The sequence below is a fragment of the Ranitomeya imitator genome, chromosome 10, assembly GCF_032444005.1.
Source record: "Ranitomeya imitator isolate aRanImi1 chromosome 10, aRanImi1.pri, whole genome shotgun sequence".
In the NCBI taxonomy this organism is placed as follows: Eukaryota; Metazoa; Chordata; class Amphibia; order Anura; family Dendrobatidae; genus Ranitomeya; species Ranitomeya imitator.
Genome location: NC_091291.1, coordinates 53,278,180 through 53,301,227, shown reverse-complemented (window position 1 = coordinate 53,301,227; position 23,048 = coordinate 53,278,180). Strand labels below are relative to the sequence as shown.

The window sequence follows — 23,048 nt, the reverse complement described above, 5'->3', positions numbered from 1 at the left end:
AGTGTAACACACCATCTCTCTACACCCCATACCCAATTTGTAGGCCTAATGCAGCGTAGTTTCCAACAACTACTAAACGAGAGCCGGAAGATCGAAGCTCAGGAAAGGCAACCTGGAGAACACCTTGGAGTGGAACACACCATCTCTCTACACCCCATACCCAATTTGTAGGCCCAATGCAGCGTAGTTTCCAACAACTACTAAACGAGAGCCGGAAGATCGAAGCAATGGAGAGGAAACCTGGGGAACACCTTGGAGTGTAACACACCATCTCTCTACACCCCATACCCAATTTGTAGGCCCAATGCAGCGTAGTTTCCAACAACTACTAAACGAGAGCCGGAAGATCGAAGCAATGGAGAGGAAACCTGGGGAACACCTTGGAGTGTAACACACCATCTCTCTACACCCCATACCCAATTTGTAGGCCTAATGCAGCGTAGTTTCCAACAACTACTAAACGAGAGCCGGAAGATCGAAGCAATGGAGAGGAAACCTGGGGAACACCTTGGAGTGGAACACACCATCTCAATACAATGGAACACACCATCTCTCTACACCCCATACCCAATTTGTAGGCCTAATGCAGCGTAGTTTCCAACAACTACTAAACGAGAGCCGGAAGATCGAAGCTCAGGAAAGGCAACCTGGGGAACACCTTGGAGTGGAACACACCATCTCTCTACACCCCATACCCAATTTGTAGGCCCAATGCAGCGTAGTTTCCAACAACTACTAAACGAGAGCCGGAAGATCGAAGCTCAGGAAAGGCAACCTGGGGAACACCTTGGAGTGTAACAAACCCTCTCTCTACACCACGGAAGGGCTGATTCTTAGGAAGGAAGGCTGTCGGAAAGAAGCAGGGCGCGTCCGAGGGTGATTATATTCTTATTAGGTATATACTCACCCTCGGACGCGCCCTGCTTCTTTATTTGTAATGAATGTTTATTTGCAATGTGGTTTTGACTTACTCTATTTTTTTGGTAAATAATGATTTTATTATTTTCATTGTTTTGCATCTTCTTGGCAATAATATAAAGAAGACGCGACAGGACAACACTCGGTGGATGCCATATCTGTGTTTAAAATTGAAAAAACCTTTCAGTTAACTACTTGCAGGAGAAAGTTATTGTAGCTGGTGGCCATTTTTAGTACTGTACCAGATTTTTGTTTTATGTGTTTGTTTTTAATGTTAAAATGTCTGCATTTGATATCTCTCCAGTATTTTCTTTTTTATAAGCAAAATACTTATTTTTATATTTTCTGATGTTGGTTCCAGGGGTACACGGGCAGCAGTGGTGTGGTCAGTGGAGGCCTAGTGGAAGGAGTGACCGCAGACAGGCATCGAAGGCCTAAAATAATAACACATGGCTGTAGGCAATTTTAAATTGGTTACAGGTAGTGTTGAGCATTCCGATACCGCAAGTATCGGGTATCGGCCGATACTTGCGGTATCGGAATTCCGATACCGAGATCCGATATTTTTGTGATATCGGGTATCGGTATCGGAAGTGTAAAATAAAGAATTAAAATAAAAAATATTGTTATATTCACCTCTCCGGCGGCCCCTGGACATCAGCGGGAGGATCCGGCGTCCGGCACGGCTTCTTTCTTCAAAATGCGCGCCTTCAGGACCTGTGGAATGACGTCCCGGCTTCTGATTGGTCGCGTGCCGCCCATGTGACCGCCACGCGACCAATCAGAAGCCGCGACGTCATTCCTCAGCTAAAGTCCTAGAATGAGCGCCTTCTAGGACCTGAGGAATGACGTCGCGGCTTCTGATTGGTCGCGTGGCGGTCACATGGGCGGCACGCGACCAATCAGAAGCCGGGACGTCATTCCACAGGTCCTGAAGGCGCGCATTTTGAAGAAAGAAGCCGTGCCGGACGCCGGATCCTCCCGCTGATGTCCAGGGGCCGCCGGAGAGGTGAATATAACAATATTTTTTATTTTAATTCTTTATTTTACACTTTAATATGGATCCCAGGGCCTGAAGGAGAGTTTCCTCTCCTTCAGACCCTGGGATCCATGAGGATACATTCCGATACTTGATGTCCCATTGACTTGTATTGGTATCGGATATCGGTATCGGCGATATCCGATATTTTTCGGGTATCGGCCGATACTATCCGATACCGATACTTTCAAGTATCGGACGGTATCGCTCAACACTAGTTACAGGGGTACACGGGCAGCAGTGGTGTGGTCAGTGGAGGCCTAGTGGAAGGAGTGACCGCAGACAGGCATCGAAGGCCTAAAATAATAACACATGGCTGTAGGCAATTTTAAATTGGTTCCAGGGGTACACGGGCAGCAGTGGCCTGGTCAGTGGAGGCCTAGTGGAAGGAGTGACCGCAGACAGGCATCGAAGGCCTAAAATAATAACACATGGCTGTAGGCAATTTTAAATTGGTTCCAGGGGTACACGGGCAGCAGTGGTGTGGTCAGTGGAGGCCTAGTGGAAGGAGTGACCACAGACAGGCATCGAAGGCCTAAAATAATAACACATGGCTGTAGGCAATTTTAAATTGGTTCCAGGGGTACACGGGCAGCAGTGGTGTGGTCAGTGGAGGCCTAGTGGAAGGAGTGACCGCAGACAGGCATCGAAGGCCTAAAATAATAACACATGGCTGTAGGCAATTTTAAATTGGTTACAGGGGTACACGGGCAGCAGTGGTGTGGTCAGTGGAGGCCTAGTGGAAGGAGTGACCGCAGACAGGCATCGAAGGCCTAAAACAATAACACATGGCTGTAGGCAATTTTAAATTGGTTCCAGGGGTACACGGGCAGCAGTGGTGTGGTCAGTGGAGGCCTAGTGGAAGGAGTAACCGCAGACAGGCATCGAAGGCCTAAAATAATAACACATGGCTGTAGGCAATTTTAAATTGGTTCCAGGGGTACACGGGCAGCAGTGGTGTGGTCAGTGGAGGCCTAGTGGAAGGAGTGACCGCAGACAGGCATCGAAGGCCTAAAATAATAACACATGGCTGTAGGCAATTTTAAATTGGTTCCAGGGGTACACGGGCAGCAGTGGTGTGGTCAGTGGAGGCCTAGTGGAAGGAGTGACCACAGACAGGCATCGAAGGCCTAAAATAATAACACATGGCTGTAGGCAATTTTAAATTGGTTCCAGGGGTACACGGGCAGCAGTGGTGTGGTCAGTGGAGGCCTAGTGGAAGGAGTGACCACAGACAGGCATCGAAGGCCTAAAATAATAACACATGGCTGTAGGCAATTTTAAATTGTTTCCAGGGGTACACGGGCAGCAGTGGTGTGGTCAGTGGAGGCCTAGTGGAAGGAGTGACCGCAGACAGGCATCGAAGGCCTAAAATAATAACACATGGCTGTAGGCAATTTTAAATTGGTTCCAGGGGTACACGGGCAGCAGTGGTGTGGTCAGTGGAGGCCTAGTGGAAGGAGTCACCGCAGACAGGCATCGAAGGCCTAAAATAATAACACATGGCTGTAGGCAATTTTAAATTGGTTACAGGGGTACACGGGCAGCAGTGGTGTGGTTAGTGGAGGCCTAGTGGAAGGAGTGACCACAGACAGGCATCGAAGGCCTAACATAACAAAAATGTCAATACAATGGTATTGTCAGTGGCAGGCATTGAAGGATGTCAGCGCATAGACTAAACATTGGTGGAGCTGTGAGATAATTTTGCAAGTGGTAGAGCACTGTTTGAGCTGGGGTGGGGGGAAACTGTCTTGTGGCCGGCGGTACAGGCCCAGGGCCCCTCATATTACAACGGTGTGTCTGACGTTGGGTGCGCACCACCACCGCCAGAGACACTTTATTGTACTAGGAGGGACCCAGTGGCAGTGCCGTCGACCAAAAGCGGGCTCACCCACCTCTTCAGACAAACTGCACTCTCACGGGTGCTGTCGCCAAGTGTCGATACCACGGCCCCGTGTGGGGAGTTTGGCCATTTAGTGAGGTGTAAACATGTCGTATGCTGGACAATCAGGTGCAGAAAATTACGAGATTGGAAAAGGCATTCAGAATAGTCCACAGGCAAGACCTTTTCATAGGAAAGCTAGGTGTCAGCCGGGCAAGGTGGGGCAAAAGATTTCGAAATCCAGTTGTGGTTCATTTTAATGAAGGTTAGATCATCTACATTTTGGGTAGCCAGACGAGTCCTTTTTTCTGTTAGTATTGAACCTGCAGCACTGAATACTCTTTCTGATAGGACACTAGCTGCCGGGCAAGCAAGCTCCTGCAATGCATATTCTGCCAATTCTGGCCAGGTGTCTAATTTTGATGCCCAGTAATCAAATGGGAATGACGGTTGAGGGAGAACATCGATAAGGGATGAAAAATAGTTTGTAACCATACTGGACAAATGTTGTCTCCTGTCACTTTGAATTGATGCTGCAGTACCTGTCCTGTCTGCGGTCATAGCAAAATCACTCCACAACCTGGTCAGAAAACCCCTCTGGCCAACGCCACTTCTGATTTCTGCCCCTCTAACTCCTCTGGTCTGCTGGCCCCTGCAGCTCGTGTGAGAACGATCACGGGCGCTGTGTGCAGGGAATGCCAGAAGCAAACGGTCAACAAGAGTTGATTGTTTGGTTGCTAATATTAGTTCCAAGTTCTCATGTGGCATTATATTTTGCAATTTGCCTTTATAGCAAGGATCAAGGAGGCAGGCCAACCAGTAATCGTCATCATTCATCATTTTAGTTATGCGTGTGTCCCTTTTGAGGATACGTAAGGCATAATCCGCCATGTGGGCCAAAGTTCCAGTTCTCAAATCTGCGGTTGTGCTTGGTTGAGGGGAAGTTTCAGGCAAATCCACGTCACTTGTGTCCCTCAAAAAACCAGAACCCGGCCTTGCCGCGTCACCAATTTCCAGTGGCCCCGGAAAAGCTTCCTCATTAAAAATATAATCATCCCCATCATCCTCCTCGTCCTCCTCCTCCTCTTCGCCCGCTACCTCGTCCTGTACACTGCCCTGGCCAGACAATGGCTGACTGTCATCAAGGCTTTCCTCTTCCTCAGCTGCAGACGCCTGATCCTTTATGTGCGTCAAACTTTGCATCAGCAGACGCATTAGGGGGATGCTCATGCTTATTATGGCGTTGTCTGCACTAACCAGCCGTGTGCATTCCTCAAAACACTGAAGGACTTGACACATGTCTTGAATCTTCGACCACTGCACACCTGACAACTCCATGTCTGCCATCCTACTGCCTGCCCGTGTATGTGTATCCTCCCACAAAAACATAACAGCCCGCCTCTGTTCACACAGTCTCTGAAGCATGTGCAGTGTTGAGTTCCACCTTGTTGCAACGTCTATGATTAGGCGATGCTGGGGAAGGTTCAAAGAACGCTGATAGGTCTGCATACGGCTGGAGTGTGCAGGCGAACGGCGGATATGTGAGCAAAGTCCACGCACTTTGAGGAGCAGGTCGGATAACCCCGGATAACTTTTCAGGAAGCACTGCACCACCAGGTTTAAGGTGTGAGCCAGGCAAGGAATGTGTTTCAGTTGGGAAAGGGAGATGGCAGCCATGAAATTCCTTCCGTTATCACTCACTACCTTGCCTGCCTCAAGATCTACAGTGCCCAGCCACGACTGCGTTTCTTTCTGCAAGAACTCGGACAGAACTTCCGCGGTGTGTCTGTTGTCGCCCAAACACTTCATAGCCAATACAGCCTGCTGACGTTTGCCAGTAGCTGCCCCATAATGGGAGACCTGGTGTGCAACAGTGGCAGCTGCGGATGGAGTGGTTGTGCGACTGCGGTCTGTGTTATGTTTGCTAATGACAGGTGTTATGAAGGCAATCCAGAAACACAGTGTGCTTAGCGATCAGAGCGCACACAGTGATCTGACAAATACCCAAAAATACAAGAACGAGCTCTGAGACGTGGAAACTCTGTAGACTGCACACCTGATCCTATCCTAAACACAACTAAAAGCGGCTGTGGATTGCGCCTAACAACTACCTAGGCAACTCGGCACAGCCTAAGAAACTAGCTAGCCTGAAGATAGAAAAATAGGCCTGACTTGCCCCAGAGAAATTCCCCAAAGGAAAAGGCAGCCCCCCACATATAATGACTGTGAGTAAGATGAAAAGACAAAACGTAGGGATGAAATAGATTCAGCAAAGTGGGGCCCGATATTCTAGGACAGAGCGAGGACAGTAAAGCGAACTTTGCAGTCTACAAAAAACCCTAAAGCAAAACCACGCAAAGGGGGCAAAAAAACCCACCGTGCCGAACTAACGGCACGGCGGTACACCCTTTGCGTCTCAGAGCTTCCAGCAAAACAAAAGACAAGCTGGACAGAAAAAAAGCAACAAAAAAGCAAAAAGCACTTAGCTATACAGAGCAGCAGGTCACAGGAACAATCAGGAGAAGCTCAGATCCAACACTGAAACATTGACAAGGAGCAAGGATAGCAGCATCAGGCGGAGTTAAGTAATGAAGCAGTTAACGAGCTCACCAGAACACCTGAGGGAGGAAGCTCAGAAGCTGCAGTACCACTTGTGACCACAGGAGTGAATTCAGCCACAGAATTCACAACAGTACCCCCCCCTTGAGGAGGGGTCACCGAACCCTCACCAGAGCCCCCAGGCCAACCAGGAAGAGCCGCATGAAAGGCACGAACAAGATCGGAAGCATGAACATCAGAGGCAAAAACCCAGGAATTATCTTCCTGAGCATAACCCTTCCATTTAACCAGATACTGGAGTTTCCGTCTAGAAACACGAGAATCCAAAATCTTCTCCACAATATACTCCAATTCCCCCTCCACCAAAACCGGGGCAGGAGGCTCAACAGATGGAACCATAGGTACCACGTATCTCCGCAACAACGACCTATGGAATACATTATGTATGGAAAAGGAGTCTGGGAGGGTCAAACGAAAAGACACAGGATTGAGAACCTCAGAAATCCTATACGGACCAATAAAACGAGGTTTAAATTTAGGAGAGGAAACCTTCATAGGAATATGACGAGAAGATAACCAAACCAGATCCCCAACACGAAGTCGGGGACCCACACGGCATCTGCGATTAGCGAAAAGTTGAGCTTTCTCCTGGGACAAGATCAAATTGTCCACTACCTGAGTCCAGATCTGCTGCAACCTATCCACCACAGAATCCACACCAGGACAGTCCGAAGACTCAACCTGTCCTGAAGAGAAACGAGGATGGAACCCAGAATTGCAAAAAAATGGAGAAACCAAGGTAGCCGAGCTGGCCCGATTATTAAGGGCGAACTCAGCCAACGGCAAAAAGGACACCCAATCATCCTGGTCTGCAGAAACAAAACATCTCAGATATGTTTCCAAGGTCTGATTGGTTCGTTCGGTCTGGCCATTAGTCTGAGGATGGAAAGCCGAGGAAAAGGATAGGTCAATGCCCATCCTACCACAAAAGGCTCGCCAAAACCTTGAAACAAACTGGGAACCTCTGTCAGAAACAATATTCTCAGGAATGCCATGCAACCGAACCACATGCTGAAAGAACAAAGGTACCAAATCAGAGGAGGAAGGCAATTTAGCCAAGGGCACCAGATGGACCATTTTAGAAAAGCGATCACAGACCACCCAAATGACTGACATCTTTTGAGAAACGGGAAGGTCAGAAATGAAATCCATCGAAATATGTGTCCAAGGCCTCTTTGGGACCGGCAAGGGCAAAAGCAACCCACTGGCACGAGAACAGCAGGGCTTAGCCCTAGCACAAATCCCACAGGACTGCACAAAAGTACGTACATCCCGTGACAGAGATGGCCACCAGAAGGATCTAGCCACTAACTCTCTGGTACCAAAGATTCCAGGATGACCAGCCAACACCGAACAATGAAGTTCAGAGATAAGTTTATTAGTCCACCTATCAGGGACGAACAGTTTCTCTGCTGGACAACGATCAGGTTTATTCGCCTGAAATTTTTGCAGCACCCGCCGCAAATCAGGGGAGATGGCAGACACAATGACTCCTTCCTTGAGGATACCCGCTGGCTCAGATAAACCCGGAGAGTCGGGCACAAAACTCCTAGACAGAGCATCCGCCTTCACATTTTTAGAGCCCGGAAGGTACGAAATCACAAAGTCGAAGCGGGCAAAAAATAACGACCAACGGGCCTGTCTAGGATTGAAGCGCTTGGCAGACTCGAGATAAGTCAAGTTCTTATGATCAGTCAATACCACCACGCGATGCTTAGCTCCTTCAAGCCAATGATGCCACTCCTCGAATGCCTACTTCATGGCCAGCAACTCTCGATTGCCCACATCATAATTACGCTCAGCGGGCGAAAACTTCCTGGAAAAGAAAGCACATGGTTTCATCACTGAGCAATCAGAACCTCTCTGTGACAAAACCGCCCCTGCTCCAATCTCAGAAGCATCAACCTCGACCTGGAACGGAAGAGAAACATCTGGCTGACACAACACAGGGGCAGAACAAAAACGACGCTTCAACTCCTGAAAAGCTTCCACAGCAGCAGAAGACCAATTAACCAAATCAGCACCCTTCTTGGTCAAATCGGTCAATGGTTTGGCAATGCTAGAAAAATTACAGATGAAGCGACGATAAAAATTAGCAAAGCCCAGGAACTTTTGCAGACTTTTCAGAGATGTCGGCTGAATCCAATCCTGGATGGCTTGGACCTTAACTGGATCCATCTCGATAGTAGAAGGGGTAAAGATGAACCCCAAAAATGAAACTTTCTGCACACCGAAGAGACACTTTGATCCCTTCACAAACAAAGAGTTAGCACGCAGGACCTGAAAAACCATTCTGACCTGCTTCACATGAGACTCCCAATCATCTGAGAAGATCAAAATGTCATCCAAGTAAACAATCAGGAATTTATCCAGATACTCACGGAAGATGTCATGCATAAAAGACTGAAACACATATGGAGCATTGGCAAGTCCGAACGGCATCACTAGATACTCAAAATGACCCTCGGGCGTATTGAATGCAGTTTTCCATTCATCTCCTTGCCTGATTCTCACCAGATTATACGCACCACGAAGATCTATCTTAGTGAACCAACTAGCCCCCTTAATCCGAGCAAACAAGTCAGATAACAATGGCAAGGGATACTGAAATTTAACAGTGATCTTATTAAGAAGGCGGTAATCAATACACGGTCTCAGCGAACCATCCTTCTTGGCTACAAAGAAGAACCCTGCTCCCAGTGGTGATGACGATGGGCGAATATGTCCCTTCTCCAGGGATTCCTTCACATAACTGCGCATAGCGGCGTGTTCGGGCACGGATAAATTAAATAATCGACCTTTAGGGAATTTACTACCAGGAATCAAATTGATAGCACAATCACAATCCCTATGCGGAGGTAGAGCATCGGACTTGGGCTCTTCAAATACATCCTGATAATCAGACAAGAACTCTGGGACCTCAGAAGGGGTGGATGACGAAATCGACAAAAATGGAACATCACCATGTACCCCCTGACAACCCCAGCTGGATACCGACATGGAATTCCAATCCAATACTGGATTATGGGTTTGTAGCCATGGCAACCCCAACACGACCACATCATGCAGATTATGCAACACCAGAAAGCGAATAACTTCCTGATGTGCAGGAGCCATGCACATGGTCAGCTGGGCCCAGTATTGAGGTTTATTCTTGGCCAAAGGTGTAGCATCAATTCCTCTCAATGGAATAGGACACCGCAAAGGCTCCAAGAAAAACCCACAACGTTTAGCATAATCCAAATCCATCAGATTCAGGGCAGCGCCCGAATCCACAAACGCCATGACAGAAAACGACGACAAAGAGCATATCAAGGTAATGGACAGAAGGAATTTGGACTGTACAGTACCAATGACGGCAGACCTAGCGGACCGCTTAGTGCGCTTAGGACAATCAGAAATAGCATGAGTGGAATCACCACAGTAGAAACACAGTCCATTCAGACGTCTGTATTCCTGCCGTTCAACTCTAGTCATAGTCCTATCGCACTGCATAGGCTCAGGTTTAACCTCAGGCAGTACCGCCAAATGGTGCACAGATTTAAGCTCGCGCAAGCGTCGACCGATCTGAATGGCCAAAGACAAAGACTCATTCAAACCAGCAGGCATAGGAAATCCCACCATGACATCCTTAAGAGCCTCAGAGAGACCCTTTCTGAACAAAGCTGCCAGCGCAGATTCATTCCACTGAGTGAGTACTGACCATTTCCTAAATTTCTGACAATATACTTCTATATCATCCTGACCCTGGCACAAAGCCAGCAAATTTTTCTCAGCCTGATCCACTGAATTAGGCTCATCGTACAGCAATCCGAGCGCCAGGAAAAACGCATCGACACTACTCAATGCAGGGTCTCCTGGCGCAAGAGAAAATGCCCAGTCTTGAGGGTCGCCGCGCAAAAAAGAAATAATAATCAAAACCTGTTGAATAGGATTACCAGAAGAATGAGGTTTCAAGGCCAGAAATAGCTTACAATTATTTTTGAAACTTAGTAACTTAGTTCTATCTCCAAAAAACAAATCAGGAATAGGAATTCTTGGTTCTAACATAGATTTCTGATCAATAGTATCTTGAATTTTTTGTACATTTATAACGAGATTATCCATTGAAGAGCACAGACCCTGAATATCCATGTCCACACCTGTGTCCAGAATCACCCAAATGTCTAGGGGGAAAAAAAAAAAGTGAACACAGAGCAGAAAAAAAAAAAAAAAAATGATGTCAGAACTTTTTCTTTCCCTCTATTGAGAATCATTAGTTGGGCTCCTTGTACTGTTATGTTTGCTAATGACAGGTGTTATGAAGGCAATCCAGAAACACAGTGTGCTTAGCGATCAGAGCGCACACAGTGATCTGACAAATACCCAAAAATACAAGAACGAGCTCTGAGACGTGGAAACTCTGTAGACTGCACACCTGATCCTATCCTAAACACAACTAAAAGCGGCTGTGGATTGCGCCTAACAACTACCTAGGCAACTCGGCACAGCCTAAGAAACTAGCTAGCCTGAAGATAGAAAAATAGGCCTGACTTGCCCCAGAGAAATTCCCCAAAGGAAAAGGCAGCCCCCCACATATAATGACTGTGAGTAAGATGAAAAGACAAAACGTAGGGATGAAATAGATTCAGCAAAGTGGGGCCCGATATTCTAGGACAGAGCGAGGACAGTAAAGCGAACTTTGCAGTCTACAAAAAACCCTAAAGCAAAACCACGCAAAGGGGGCAAAAAAAACCACCGTGCCGAACTAACGGCACGGCGGTACACCCTTTGCGTCTCAGAGCTTCCAGCAAAACAAAAGACAAGCTGGACAGAAAAAAAGCAACAAAAAAGCAAAAAGCACTTAGCTATACAGAGCAGCAGGTCACAGGAACAATCAGGAGAAGCTCAGATCCAACACTGAAACATTGACAAGAAGCAAGGATAGCAGCATCAGGCGGAGTTAAGTAATGAAGCAGTTAACGAGCTCACCAGAACACCTGAGGGAGGAAGCTCAGAAGCTGCAGTACCACTTGTGACCACAGGAGTGAATTCAGCCACAGAATTCACAACAGGTCTGTGGACGAGCTCTCGCTTCTGCAGGAGGACGAAGAGGAGGAGGAGGGGGTGCGAACGGCTACAGCCAATTATTTCCTAGACCGTGGGCTAGGCAGAACTGTCCCAAACTTGCTGTCCCCTGTGGACCCTGCATCCACCACATTTACCCAGTGTGCCGTGATGGACACGTAACGTCCCTGGCCATGCCTACTGGTCCATGCATCTGTTGTCAGGTGCACCTTTGTGCTCACAGATTGCCTGAGTGCATGGACGATGCGCTCTTTAACTTGCTGGTGGAGGGCTGGGATGGCTTTTCTGGAAAAAAAGTGTCGACTGGGTAGCTCGTAGCGTGGTACAGCGTAGTCCATCAGGGCTTTGAAAGCTTCGCTTTCAACTAACCGGTAGGGCATCATCTCTAACGAGATTAGTCTAGCTATGTGTGCGTTCAAACCCTGTGTACGCGGATGCAAGGCTAAGTACTTCCTTTTTCTAACCATAGTCTCATGTAGGGTGAGCTGGACTGGAGAGCTGGAGATCGTGGAACTAGCGGGGGTGCCGGTGGACATGGCAGACTGAGAGACGGTGGGAGATGGTATTGTTGCCACCGGTGCCCTAGATGCAGTGTTTCCTACTACGAAACTGGTGATTCCCTGACCCTGACGGCTTTGGCCTGGCAAAGAAACCTGCACAGATACTGCAGGTGGTGCGGAAAATGGTGGCCCTACACTGCCGGAAGGGATGTTGCGTTGCTGACTAGCTTCATTGGCCGAGGGTGCTACAACCTTAAGGGACGTTTGGTAGTTAGTCCAGGCTTGCAAATGCATGGTGGTTAAATGTCTATGCATGCAACTTGTATTGAGACTTTTCAGATTCTGTCCTCTGCTTAAGGTAGTTGAACATTTTTGACAGATGACTTTGTGCTGATCAATTGGATGTTGTTTAAAAAAATGCCAGACTGCACTCTTTCTAGCATCGGATACCTTTTCAGGCATTGCAGACTGAGCTTTAACCGGATGGCCACGCTGTCCTCCAACAGGTTTTAGCTTTGCCACGCGTTTTGGGCAAGATACGGGCCCGGCAGATGGAACCTGTTGCGATGTTGATGCCTGCTGCGGCCCCTCCTCCTCCGCTTCAGAACTGCTGCCGCCTGCACCCTGTTCCCCCAATGGCTGCCAATCGGGGTCAAGAACTGGGTCATCTATTACCTCTTCTTGTAGCTCGTGTGCAACTTCGTCTGTGTCACCGTGTCGGTCGGTGGTATAGCGTTCGTGATGGGGCAACATAGTCTCATCAGGGTCTGATTCTTGATCAGCACCCTGCGAGGGCAATGTTGTGGTCTGAGTCAAAGGACCAGCATAGTAGTCTGGCTGTGGCTGTGCATCAGTGCACTCCATGTCAGATTCAACTTGTAATGGGCATGGACTGTTAACTGCTTCACTTTCTAAGCCAGGGACGGTATGTGTAAAGAGCTCCATGGAGTAACCCGTTGTGTCGCCTGCTGCATTCTTCTCTGTTGTTGTTTTTGCTGAAGAGGACAAGGAAGCAACTTGTCCCTGACCGTGAACATCCACTAACGACGCGCTGCTTTGACATTTACCAGTTTCACGAGAGGAGGCAAAAGAGCTAGAGGCTGAGTCAGCAAGATAAGCCAAAACTTGCTCTTGCTGCTCCGGCTTTAAAAGCGGTTTTCCTACTCCCAGAAAAGGGAGCGTTCGAGGCCTTGTGTAGCCAGACGACGAACCTGGCTCCACAGCTCCAGACTTAGGTGCAATATTTTTTTTCCCACGACCAGCTGATGCTCCACCACTACCACTACCCTCATTACCAGCTGACAATGAACGCCTCCGGCCACGACCTCTTCCACCATACTTCCTCATTGTTTTAAAAACGTAAACAAACTAACGGTATTTGTTGCTGTCACACAAATTACACGGTGAGCTATAACTTCAGTATGATTTAGCTACCCGTTTACAGGTGAGTGAGACCACAACGAAAATCAGGCACAATGTTACACACTCTGTTGTTGGTGGCAACAAATGAGAGAGATGCCACACACGCAGGACTGTCACTGAAGCACAAATGTAAATATTAATCTCCCACTGATTTGATTTTTTTTTTTTTTCAGGGAGACTTTAGGAAAAAAAAAAATAGAATAAAATGATTTTTTCAGGAAGAATTTAGAAACCAAAGAAAATAAAATGATTTTTTCAGGGAGAATTTAGAAAACAAATAAAACAAAAAAAGGCTTTCTATGGCCCACTGAGTGAGAGATGACGCACACAGGAGTCAGGAGTGGCACACAAGCCCAGAGGCCAATATTTATCTCCCACTGATTGATGTAGTGATTGTTTCAGGTAGATTTTGGAACCCAAATCAAGCTAAAAAAATAATAGGCTTTCTATGGCCCACAATTGGAGAGAGAGAGAGAGATGGCACACCCAGGAGTCAAGACTGGCACACAAGCAGAAAGGGCAATATTAATCTCCCACTGATTTGTTTTTGTTTTTTTTTTTTCAGGGAGACTTTAGAAAAAAAAAATAGAATAAAATGATTTTTTCAGGAAGAATTTAGAAACCAAATAAAATAAAATGATTTTTTCAGGGAGAATTTAGAAAACAAATAAAACAAAAAAAAGGCTTTGTATGGCCCACTGAGTGAGAGATGACGCACACAGGAGTCAGGAGTGGCACACAAGCCCAGAGGCCAATATTTATCTCCCACTGATTGATGTAGTGATTTTTTCAGGTAGATTTTGGAACCCAAATCAAGCTAAAAAAAATAATAGGCTTTCTATGGCCCACAATTGGAGAGAGAGAGAGAGATGGCACACCCAGGAGTCAAGACTGGCACACAAGCAGAAAGGGCAATATTAATCTCCCACTGATTTGTTTTGTTTTTGTTTTTTTTCAGGGAGACTTTAGGAAAAAAAAATAGAATAAAATGATTTTTTCAGGAAGAATTTAGAAACCAAATAAAATAAAATGATTTTTTCAGGGAGAATTTAGAAAACAAATAAAACAAAAAAAGGCTTTCTATGGCCCACTGAGTGAGAGATGACGCACACAGGAGTCAGGAGTGGCACACAAGCCCAGAGGCCAATATTTATCTCCCACTTTTTTTTTTTTGTTCCAGGGAAAATTTATAAACCCAATAAAAAAAATAATAAATAGGCTTTCTATGGCCCACTATCTGAGAGACAGAGAGAGATGGCACGCTTAGGACTGGCACACAAGCCCAAAGGCCAATATTAATCTCCCTTTTTTTTTTAAGGGAGAATTTATAAAACCAAAAAAAAAAAAATAAATAGGCTTTCTATGGCCCACTATTTGTGAGAGAGATGGCACGCTCAGGACTGGCACACAAGCCCAGAGGCCAATATTAATCTCCCACTTTTTTTTTTTTTCCAGGGAAAATTTATAAACCCAATAAAAAAATGAATAAATAAATAGGCTTTCTATGGCCCACTATCTGAGAGAGAGAGATGGCACGCTTAGGACTGGCACACAAGCCCAAAGGCCAATATTAATCTCCCACTGATTGATTTATTGATTTTTTCAGGTAGAATTTAGAACCCAAATAAAGCAAAAAAAAAAAAAATGGCCTTTCTATGGCCCACTGAGTGAGTGATGATGCACACAGGAGTCAGGAGTGGCACACAAGCCCTGAGGCCAATATTTTTCTCCCACTGATTGATGTAGTGATTTTTTCAGGTAGATTTTAGAACCAAAATCAAGCAAAAAAATAAATAGGCTTTCTATGGCCCACTGAGTGAGTGATGATGCACACAGGAGTCAAGAGTGGCACACAAGCCCTGAGGCCAATATTTTTCTCCCACTGATTGATGTAGTGATTTTTTCAGGTAGATTTTATAACCCAAATCAAGCAAAAAAATAAATAGGCTTTCTATGGCCCACTGAGTGAGAGATGACACAGACAGGGATGGCACTCTAGCAGAAATGTCAATCTTAATCTCCCACAAAAAAAAAAAAAAAAAAACAGGGAGTGTCCTTCAATTACTATCTCCCTGCAGTAATCTCAGCCAGGTATGGCAGGCAGCAATAAGGAGTGGACTGATGCACAAATTAAATAAAAAGTGTGTACAAACCAAAAAGATAGCTGTGCAGAAAGGAAGGAACAAGAGGATTTGTGCTTTAAAAAAAGCAGTTGGTTTGCACAGCGGCGTACACACAGCAATGCAGCTATCAGGGAGCCTTCTAGGGCAGCCCAATGAGCTACAGCGCTGAGGGGGAAAAAAAAAAAATGTAGCTTCCACTGTCCCTGCACACCGAAGGTGGTGTTGGGCAGTGGAAATCGCTACAGCACAAGCGGTTTGGTGGTTAATGGACCCTGCCTAACGCTATCCCTGCTTCTGACGAAGCGGCAGCAACCTCTCCCTAAGCTCAGATCAGCAGCAGTAACATGGCGGTCGGCGGGAACTCCCCTTTATAGCCCCTGTGACGCCGCAGACAGCAAGCCAATCACTGCAATGCCCTTCTCTAAGATGGTGGGGACCAGGACCTATGTCATCACGCTGCCCACACTCTGCGTTTACCTTCATTGGCTGAGAAATGGCGCTTTTCACGTCATTGAAACGCGACTTTGGCGCGAAAGTCGCGTACCGCATGGCCGACCCCGCATAGGGGTCGGATCGGGTTTCATGAAACCCGACTTTGCCAAAAGTCGGCGACTTTTGAAAATGAACGACCCATTTCGCTCAACCCTACTCAGGACAAATTGGACAACACATCTCGGGGTCTAATTTCTCCTGTTACCCTTGGGAAAATACAAAACTGGGAGCTAAAAACATTTTTTGTGAAAAAAAAAGAATTTTTATTTTCACGGCCCTGCGTTATAAACTGTAGTGAAACACTTGGTGGTTCAAAGCTCTCACAACACATCTAGATAAGTTCCTTAGGGGGTCTACTTTCCAAAATGGTGTCACTTGCGGGGGTTTCAATGTTTAGGCACATCAGGGGCTCTCCAAACACAACATGGCATCCCATCTCAATTCCAGTCAATTTTGCATTGTAAAGTCAAACAGCACTCTTTCCCATCCGAGCTCTGCCATGCGCCAAAACTGTGGTTTAGCCCCACATATGGGGTATCGGCGCACTCAGGACAAAGTACACAACAACGTTTGGGGTCCAATTTCTTCTGTTACCCTTGGGAAAATAAAAAAATGGGGCGAAAAGTTCATTTTTGTGAAAAAATATGGATTTTTTATTTTTACAGCTCTGCATTATAAACTTCTGTGAAGCACTTGGTGGGTCAAAGTGCTCACCACACATTTAAATAAGTTCTGTAGGGGGTCTACTTTCCAAAATGATGTCACTTGTGGGGGGTTTCAATGTTTAGGCACATCAGGGGCTCTCCAAACACAACATGGCGTCCCATCTCAATTCCAGTCAATTTTGCATTGTAAAGTCAAACGGCACTCTTTCCCTTCCGAGCTCTGCCATTTGCCCAAACAGTGGTTTAGCCCCACATATGGGGTATCGGCGTACTCAGGACAAATTGTACAATGACTTTTTGGGTCCATTTTCTCCTGTTACCCTTGGTAGAATAAAACAAATTGGAGCTGTAGTAAATTTTTTGTGCAAAAAGTTAAATGTTCATTTTTTTTTAAACATTCCAAAAATTCCTGTGAAACACTTGAAGGGTTAATAAATTTCTTGAATGTGGTTTTGAGCACCTTGAGGGGTGCAGTTCTTAGAGTGGTGTCCCACTTGGTTATTTTCTATCACATAGACCCATCAAAATGACTTCAAATGTGATGTGGTCCCTAAAATAAAATGGTGTTGTAAAAACGAGATATTGCTGGTCAACTTTTAACCCTTATAAGTCCCTAATAAAAAAATGTTGGTTCCAAAATTGTGCTGATGTAAAGTAGACATGTGGGAAATGTACTTGTTAAGTATTGTCTGTGACATATCTCTGCGATTTAAGGGCATAAAAATTCAAAGTTGGAAAATTGCAAAATTTTCGCTAAATTTCCATTTTTTTTCACAAATAAATGCAGCTAATATCAAAGAAATTTTGCCACGATCATGAAGTACAATGTGTCCCGAGAAAATATTGTCAGAATCATCAGGATCCGTTGAAGCGTTCCAGAGTTATAACCTCATAAAGGGACAGTGGTCAGAATTGTAAAAATTACATTTCAAAAACCTGACCTGCACATCCAAACATAGACTGAGTGTGAACAGGTGCTGAACCCAGAGTCGCCAACTCGTATATAGTTAAGTAAAAAGGGCAGCACACTGCAGCGCCAAAACATGCAAACTTGAAAACACGAAATTTGAACTGCATTACTGCACTAGAAATATGAAAAATGAGAGCTTTTAGCGCATAAAAATGGCCATATTTATGTGTACCTCGTAGCCACTTTACGGCATCTCTCTTATACGAGGTCCTACGCTTGACCTACCTCACCGAGAATAAACGTCTCCATCTGAATGGGTACATGTGAAACCTCTTCTTGGACTCAAATTCTCTCTTTCTGTGGAGGGGTATTGGACCTACTATAATTAAAACACCTGTGGCTAGGAGGCGGGGAGTGCACGATCAGAAGGCTAAAGAATACATTTCAAAAACCTGACCTGCACATCCAAACATAGACTGAGTGTGAACAGGTGCTGAACCCAGAGTCGCCAACTCGTATATAGTTAAGTAAAAAGGGCAGCACACTGCAGCGCCAAAACATGCAAACTTGAAAACACGAAATTTGAACTGCATTACTGCACTAGAAATATGAAAAATGAGAGCTTTTAGCGCATAAAAATGGCCATATTTATGTGTACCTCGTAGCCACTTTACGGCATCTCTCTTATACGAGGTCCTACGCTTGACCTACCTCACCGAGAATAAACGTCTCCATCTGAATGGGTACATGTGAAACCTCTTCTTGGACTCAAATTCTCTCTTTCTGTGGAGGGGTATTGGACCTACTATAATTAAAACACCTGTGGCTAGGAGGCGGGGAGTGCACGATCAGAAGGCTAAAGAATACATTTCAAAAACCTGACCTGCACATCCAAACATAGACTGAGTGTGAACAGGTGCTGAACCCAGAGTCGCCAACTCGTATATAGTTAAGTAAAAAGGGCAGCACACTGCAGCGCCAAAACATGCAAACTTGAAAACACGAAATTTGAACTGCATTACTGCACTAGAAATATGAAAAATGAGAGCTTTTAGCGCATAAAAATGGCCATATTTATGTGTACCTCGTAGCCACTTTACGGCATCTCTCTTATACGAGGTCCTACGCTTGACCTACCTCACCGAGAATAAACGTCTCCATCTGAATGGGTACATGTGAAACCTCTTCTTGGACTCAAATTCTCTCTTTCTGTGGAGGGGTATTGGACCTACTATAATTAAAACACCTGTGGCTAGGAGGCGGGGAGTGCACGATCAGAAGGCTAAAGAATACATTTCAAAAACCTGACCTGCACATCCAAACATAGACTGAGTGTGAACAGGTGCTGAACCCAGAGTCGCCAACTCGTATATAGTTAAGTAAAAAGGGCAGCACACTGCAGCGCCAAAACATGCAAACTTGAAAACACGAAATTTGAACTGCATTACTGCACTAGAAATATGAAAAATGAGAGCTTTTAGCGCATAAAAATGGCCATATTTATGTGTACCTCGTAGCCACTTTACGGCATCTCTCTTATACGAGGTCCTACGATTGACCTACCTCACCGAGAATAAACGTCTCCATCTGAATGGGTACATGTGAAACCTCTTCTTGGACTCAAATTCTCTCTTTCTGTGGAGGGGTATTGGACCTACTATAATTAAAACACCTGTGGCTAGGAGGCGGGGAGTGCACGATCAGAAGGCTAAAGAATACATTTCAAAAACCTGACCTGCACATCCAAACATAGACTGAGTGTGAACAGGTGCTGAACCCAGAGTCGCCAACTCGTATATAGTTAAGTAAAAAGGGCAGCACACTGCAGCGCCAAAACATGCAAACTTGAAAACACGAAATTTGAACTGCATTACTGCACTAGAAATATGAAAAATGAGAGCTTTTAGCGCATAAAAATTGCCATATTTATGTGTACCTCGTAGCCACTTTACGGCATCTCTCTTATACGAGGTCCTACGCTTGACCTACCTCACCGAGTATAAACGTCTCCATCTGAATGGGTATATGTGAAACCTCTTCTTGGACTCAAATTCTCTCTTTCTGTGGAGGGGTATTGGACCTACTATAATTAAAACACCTGTGGCTAGGAGGCGGGGAGTGCACGATCAGAAGGCTAAAGAATACATTTCAAAAACCTGACCTGCACATCCAAACATAGACTGAGTGTGAACAGGTGCTGAACCCAGAGTCGCCAACTCGTATATAGTTAAGTAAAAAGGGCAGCACACTGCAGCGCCAAAACATGCAAACTTGAAAACACGAAATTTGAACTGCATTACTGCACTAGAAATATGAAAAATGAGAGCTTTTAGCGCATAAAAATGGCCATATTTAAGTGTACCTCGTAGCCACTTTACGGCATCTCTCTTATACGAGGTCCTACGCTTGACCTACCTCACCGAGAATAAACGTCTCCATCTGAATGGGTACATGTGAAACCTCTTCTTGGACTCAAATTCTCTCTTTCTGTGGAGGGGTATTGGACCTACTATAATTAAAACACCTGTGGCTAGGAGGCGGGGAGTGCACGATCAGAAGGCTAAAGAATACATTTCAAAAACCTGACCTGCACATCCAAACATAGACTGAGTGTGAACAGGTGCTGAACCCAGAGTCGCCAACTCGTATATAGTTAAGTAAAAAGGGCAGCACACTGCAGCGCCAAAACATGCAAACTTGAAAACACGAAATTTGAACTGCATTACTGCACTAGAAATATGAAAAATGAGAGCTTTTAGCGCATAAAAATGGCCATATTTATGTGTACCTCGTAGCCACTTTACGGCATCTCTCTTATACGAGGTCCTACGCTTGACCTACCTCACCGAGAATAAACGTCTCCATCTGAATGGGTACATGTGAAACCTCTTCTTGGACTCAAATTCTCTCTTTCTGTGGAGGGGTATTGGACCTACTATAATTAAAACACCTGTGGCTAGGAGGCGGGGAGTGCACGATCAGAAGGCTAAAGAATACATTTCAAAAACCTGACCTGCACATCCAAACATAGACTGAGTGTGAACAGGTGCTGAACCCAGAGTCGCCAACTCGTATATAGTTAAGTAAAAAGGGCAGCACACTGCAGCGCCAAAACATGCAAACTTGAAAACACGAAATTTGAACTGCATTACTGCACTAGAAATATGAAAAATGAGAGCTTTTAGTGCATAAAAATGGCCATATTTATGTGTACCTCGTAGCCACTTTACGGCATCAATTGTAAAAATTGGCCTGGTCATTAACATGCAAACCACCCTTGGGGGTAAAGGGGTTAAGAAACTGGTGCACAAGTAGGGTGTCCAACCCATTTGTAGAAGTATAGAAGTACATTTCAATTGCTGAGGAAGAGCGATATTCCTCAGCAACAGATGTCGCACACATTAGCGCTGCCTCTCTAACTGGCTCCTCATAAAGTCTCCCATTAATGCATTGTAATCATTTCTGATGAAGGTCCTATCATGAGCAAAAATGTTCAACCTTTGATTGCAATATAAATAAATAAATAAAAAAATACTTAATTTCATCACTTTGAGGGCAAAGTCTCCTTCTCCACCTTGTTTGCTCCAAATTTTTTCTCTTCCTCTAAAACCGAGGTGCATCTTATAGTCTGAAAAATACAGTATTTTATGGAAAATACAACATATCATAACTATAAAGGTCTTAAATGCCTTTACAATGATAAATATATATGATTACATATATAAATAAAGAACATATTGCATTGTGGTATGAAATACATATTCTTTTCCTCCATTTCTTTTTTTTCAGATTATCTACACAATAAGAAATCCAAGAGATGTTATTGCGTCCTCTTTCCATTACAGCAAGATTTTAAATATCTGTGAAGCAGTAGAAGATTTTGAGAAATTCATAAATGACTTTTTGCAAGGAAATGGTAATATATTTACTTTTTGTGTAATAAGAAAAATAGATTATTTGAAAGATATTTATTAGGCTATGTTAGCATGTTCCATTTTAGCTGAGTTTTTTGCTGCATTTTTTATGCAAATTAAAAGCCGTGTTTGGCCGGTTTCAGACGTCAGTGGCTCCGGTACGTGTGGTGACAGTTTCCTCACGTACTGGAGACAATGACTCATGTAGACACAATAAAATGAATGTGTCTCTGCTCATGTCAGCGTGTTTTCACGGACCGTGTGTCCGTTTTCAAAACACGGAGACATGTCAGTGTTCGTGGGAGCGCACGGATCACACGGACCCAATAAAGTCAAAGGGTGCATGTAAACACGTACCGCACACGGATGCTGTCCGTGTGCCGCCCGTGTGGTGCCTGAGGACCGTGCAGGAGATACAGTGCTATTGTAAGTGCTGTCCCCAGCGTGTGGTGCTGAAGGCGGCATTCATCTCTTGTCCCCTGCAGCGCTCGCAGGAGAGAAGAGAAGAAAAATCTTTTTTTTTTGTTAAAAATAAAGTTTGGGGGTCACCTCCCGCCTCCCACCCCCCTTGCGCCCGCCCGCTTGCAGAGAAATACTCACCCAGCTCCCGCGATGCCTCCTCTCAGTGCCGGCAGCTCGTCCTGTGTGAGCGGTCATGTGGTACCGCTCATTACAGTGATGAACACGCGGGTCCACCTCCCATAGGAGGTCATTTCTATGTTAGCTGACTGACTCAGCACTCCTCCCGTCACCATGTGGTTTTTAATTACATCTAATCACACTTGGTTCTGGCCAACTCATATGTAGGTTTTGCTGGCAGAGGTGTCCACATTCACCCAGACATACAGACATTGGCCTTCGGTAAGTGTTCACATTTGGACAGGGAGGTCAGGGACCCATCAGTTTAATGACACCACCTTGACGATGGTTGATGGGCTCACACTATTTGATCAAATTCTGTGCAAAGCGTCTCTCAAATATTTTCCTAATGTTCAAAAGCCATTTTGCTATTCATATTTCATGTATTTCATATTAGACATGCTTTGGCACGATAGAGTGCAACCATTTTTGTATATCATTTATGTCTATACTCAGGAACTTATTTGCCGGTTTTCTTCCTGGGAGCAAACACACAGCAGTGGCCCATGAGCTGTGGTGGCCCATATTTAACCTGCTTATCTCAGGCTGCTGCACAAAACAGCAGAGGTAGCAGGGCTTTAACCAAAAAAATTGATTTTAAGATTAGGATCACGCAGATTAACAATTCTACATACATTAATGACCTGTTAGTAAACCATCGATCATTTAAAAGAACTAATAATTAGTATTGTCATTTATTTAGCATAAAATGTAGTTGGTGCATAATGTATTTTCTGTTTTAGGAACAGATTAGTGGAATTAGTAAAATTAGCAAAATGGAGAACCCCACAGCTTCCATTTGTACCTTTCATACAAAGGATCGGTTTTGTGCATTAACCCCTTAACATCCATTCACGG

At 45.1% G+C, this 23,048-nt stretch overlaps 1 protein-coding gene across 2 annotated transcripts in view; it reads left to right on the top strand.

Moving 5' to 3' along the window:
* LOC138650892 (sulfotransferase 2B1-like) overlaps window positions 1-23,048 on the top strand; it is a 298,310-nt gene that overhangs the window by 220,999 nt on the left and 54,263 nt on the right. For both annotated transcript variants that reach the window (XM_069740750.1, XM_069740749.1), the window contains exon 4: window positions 21,427-21,553. In XM_069740750.1, coding sequence (XP_069596851.1) covers window positions 21,427-21,553 — 127 coding nt within the window. The remainder of the gene's footprint in view (window positions 1-21,426; window positions 21,554-23,048) is intronic.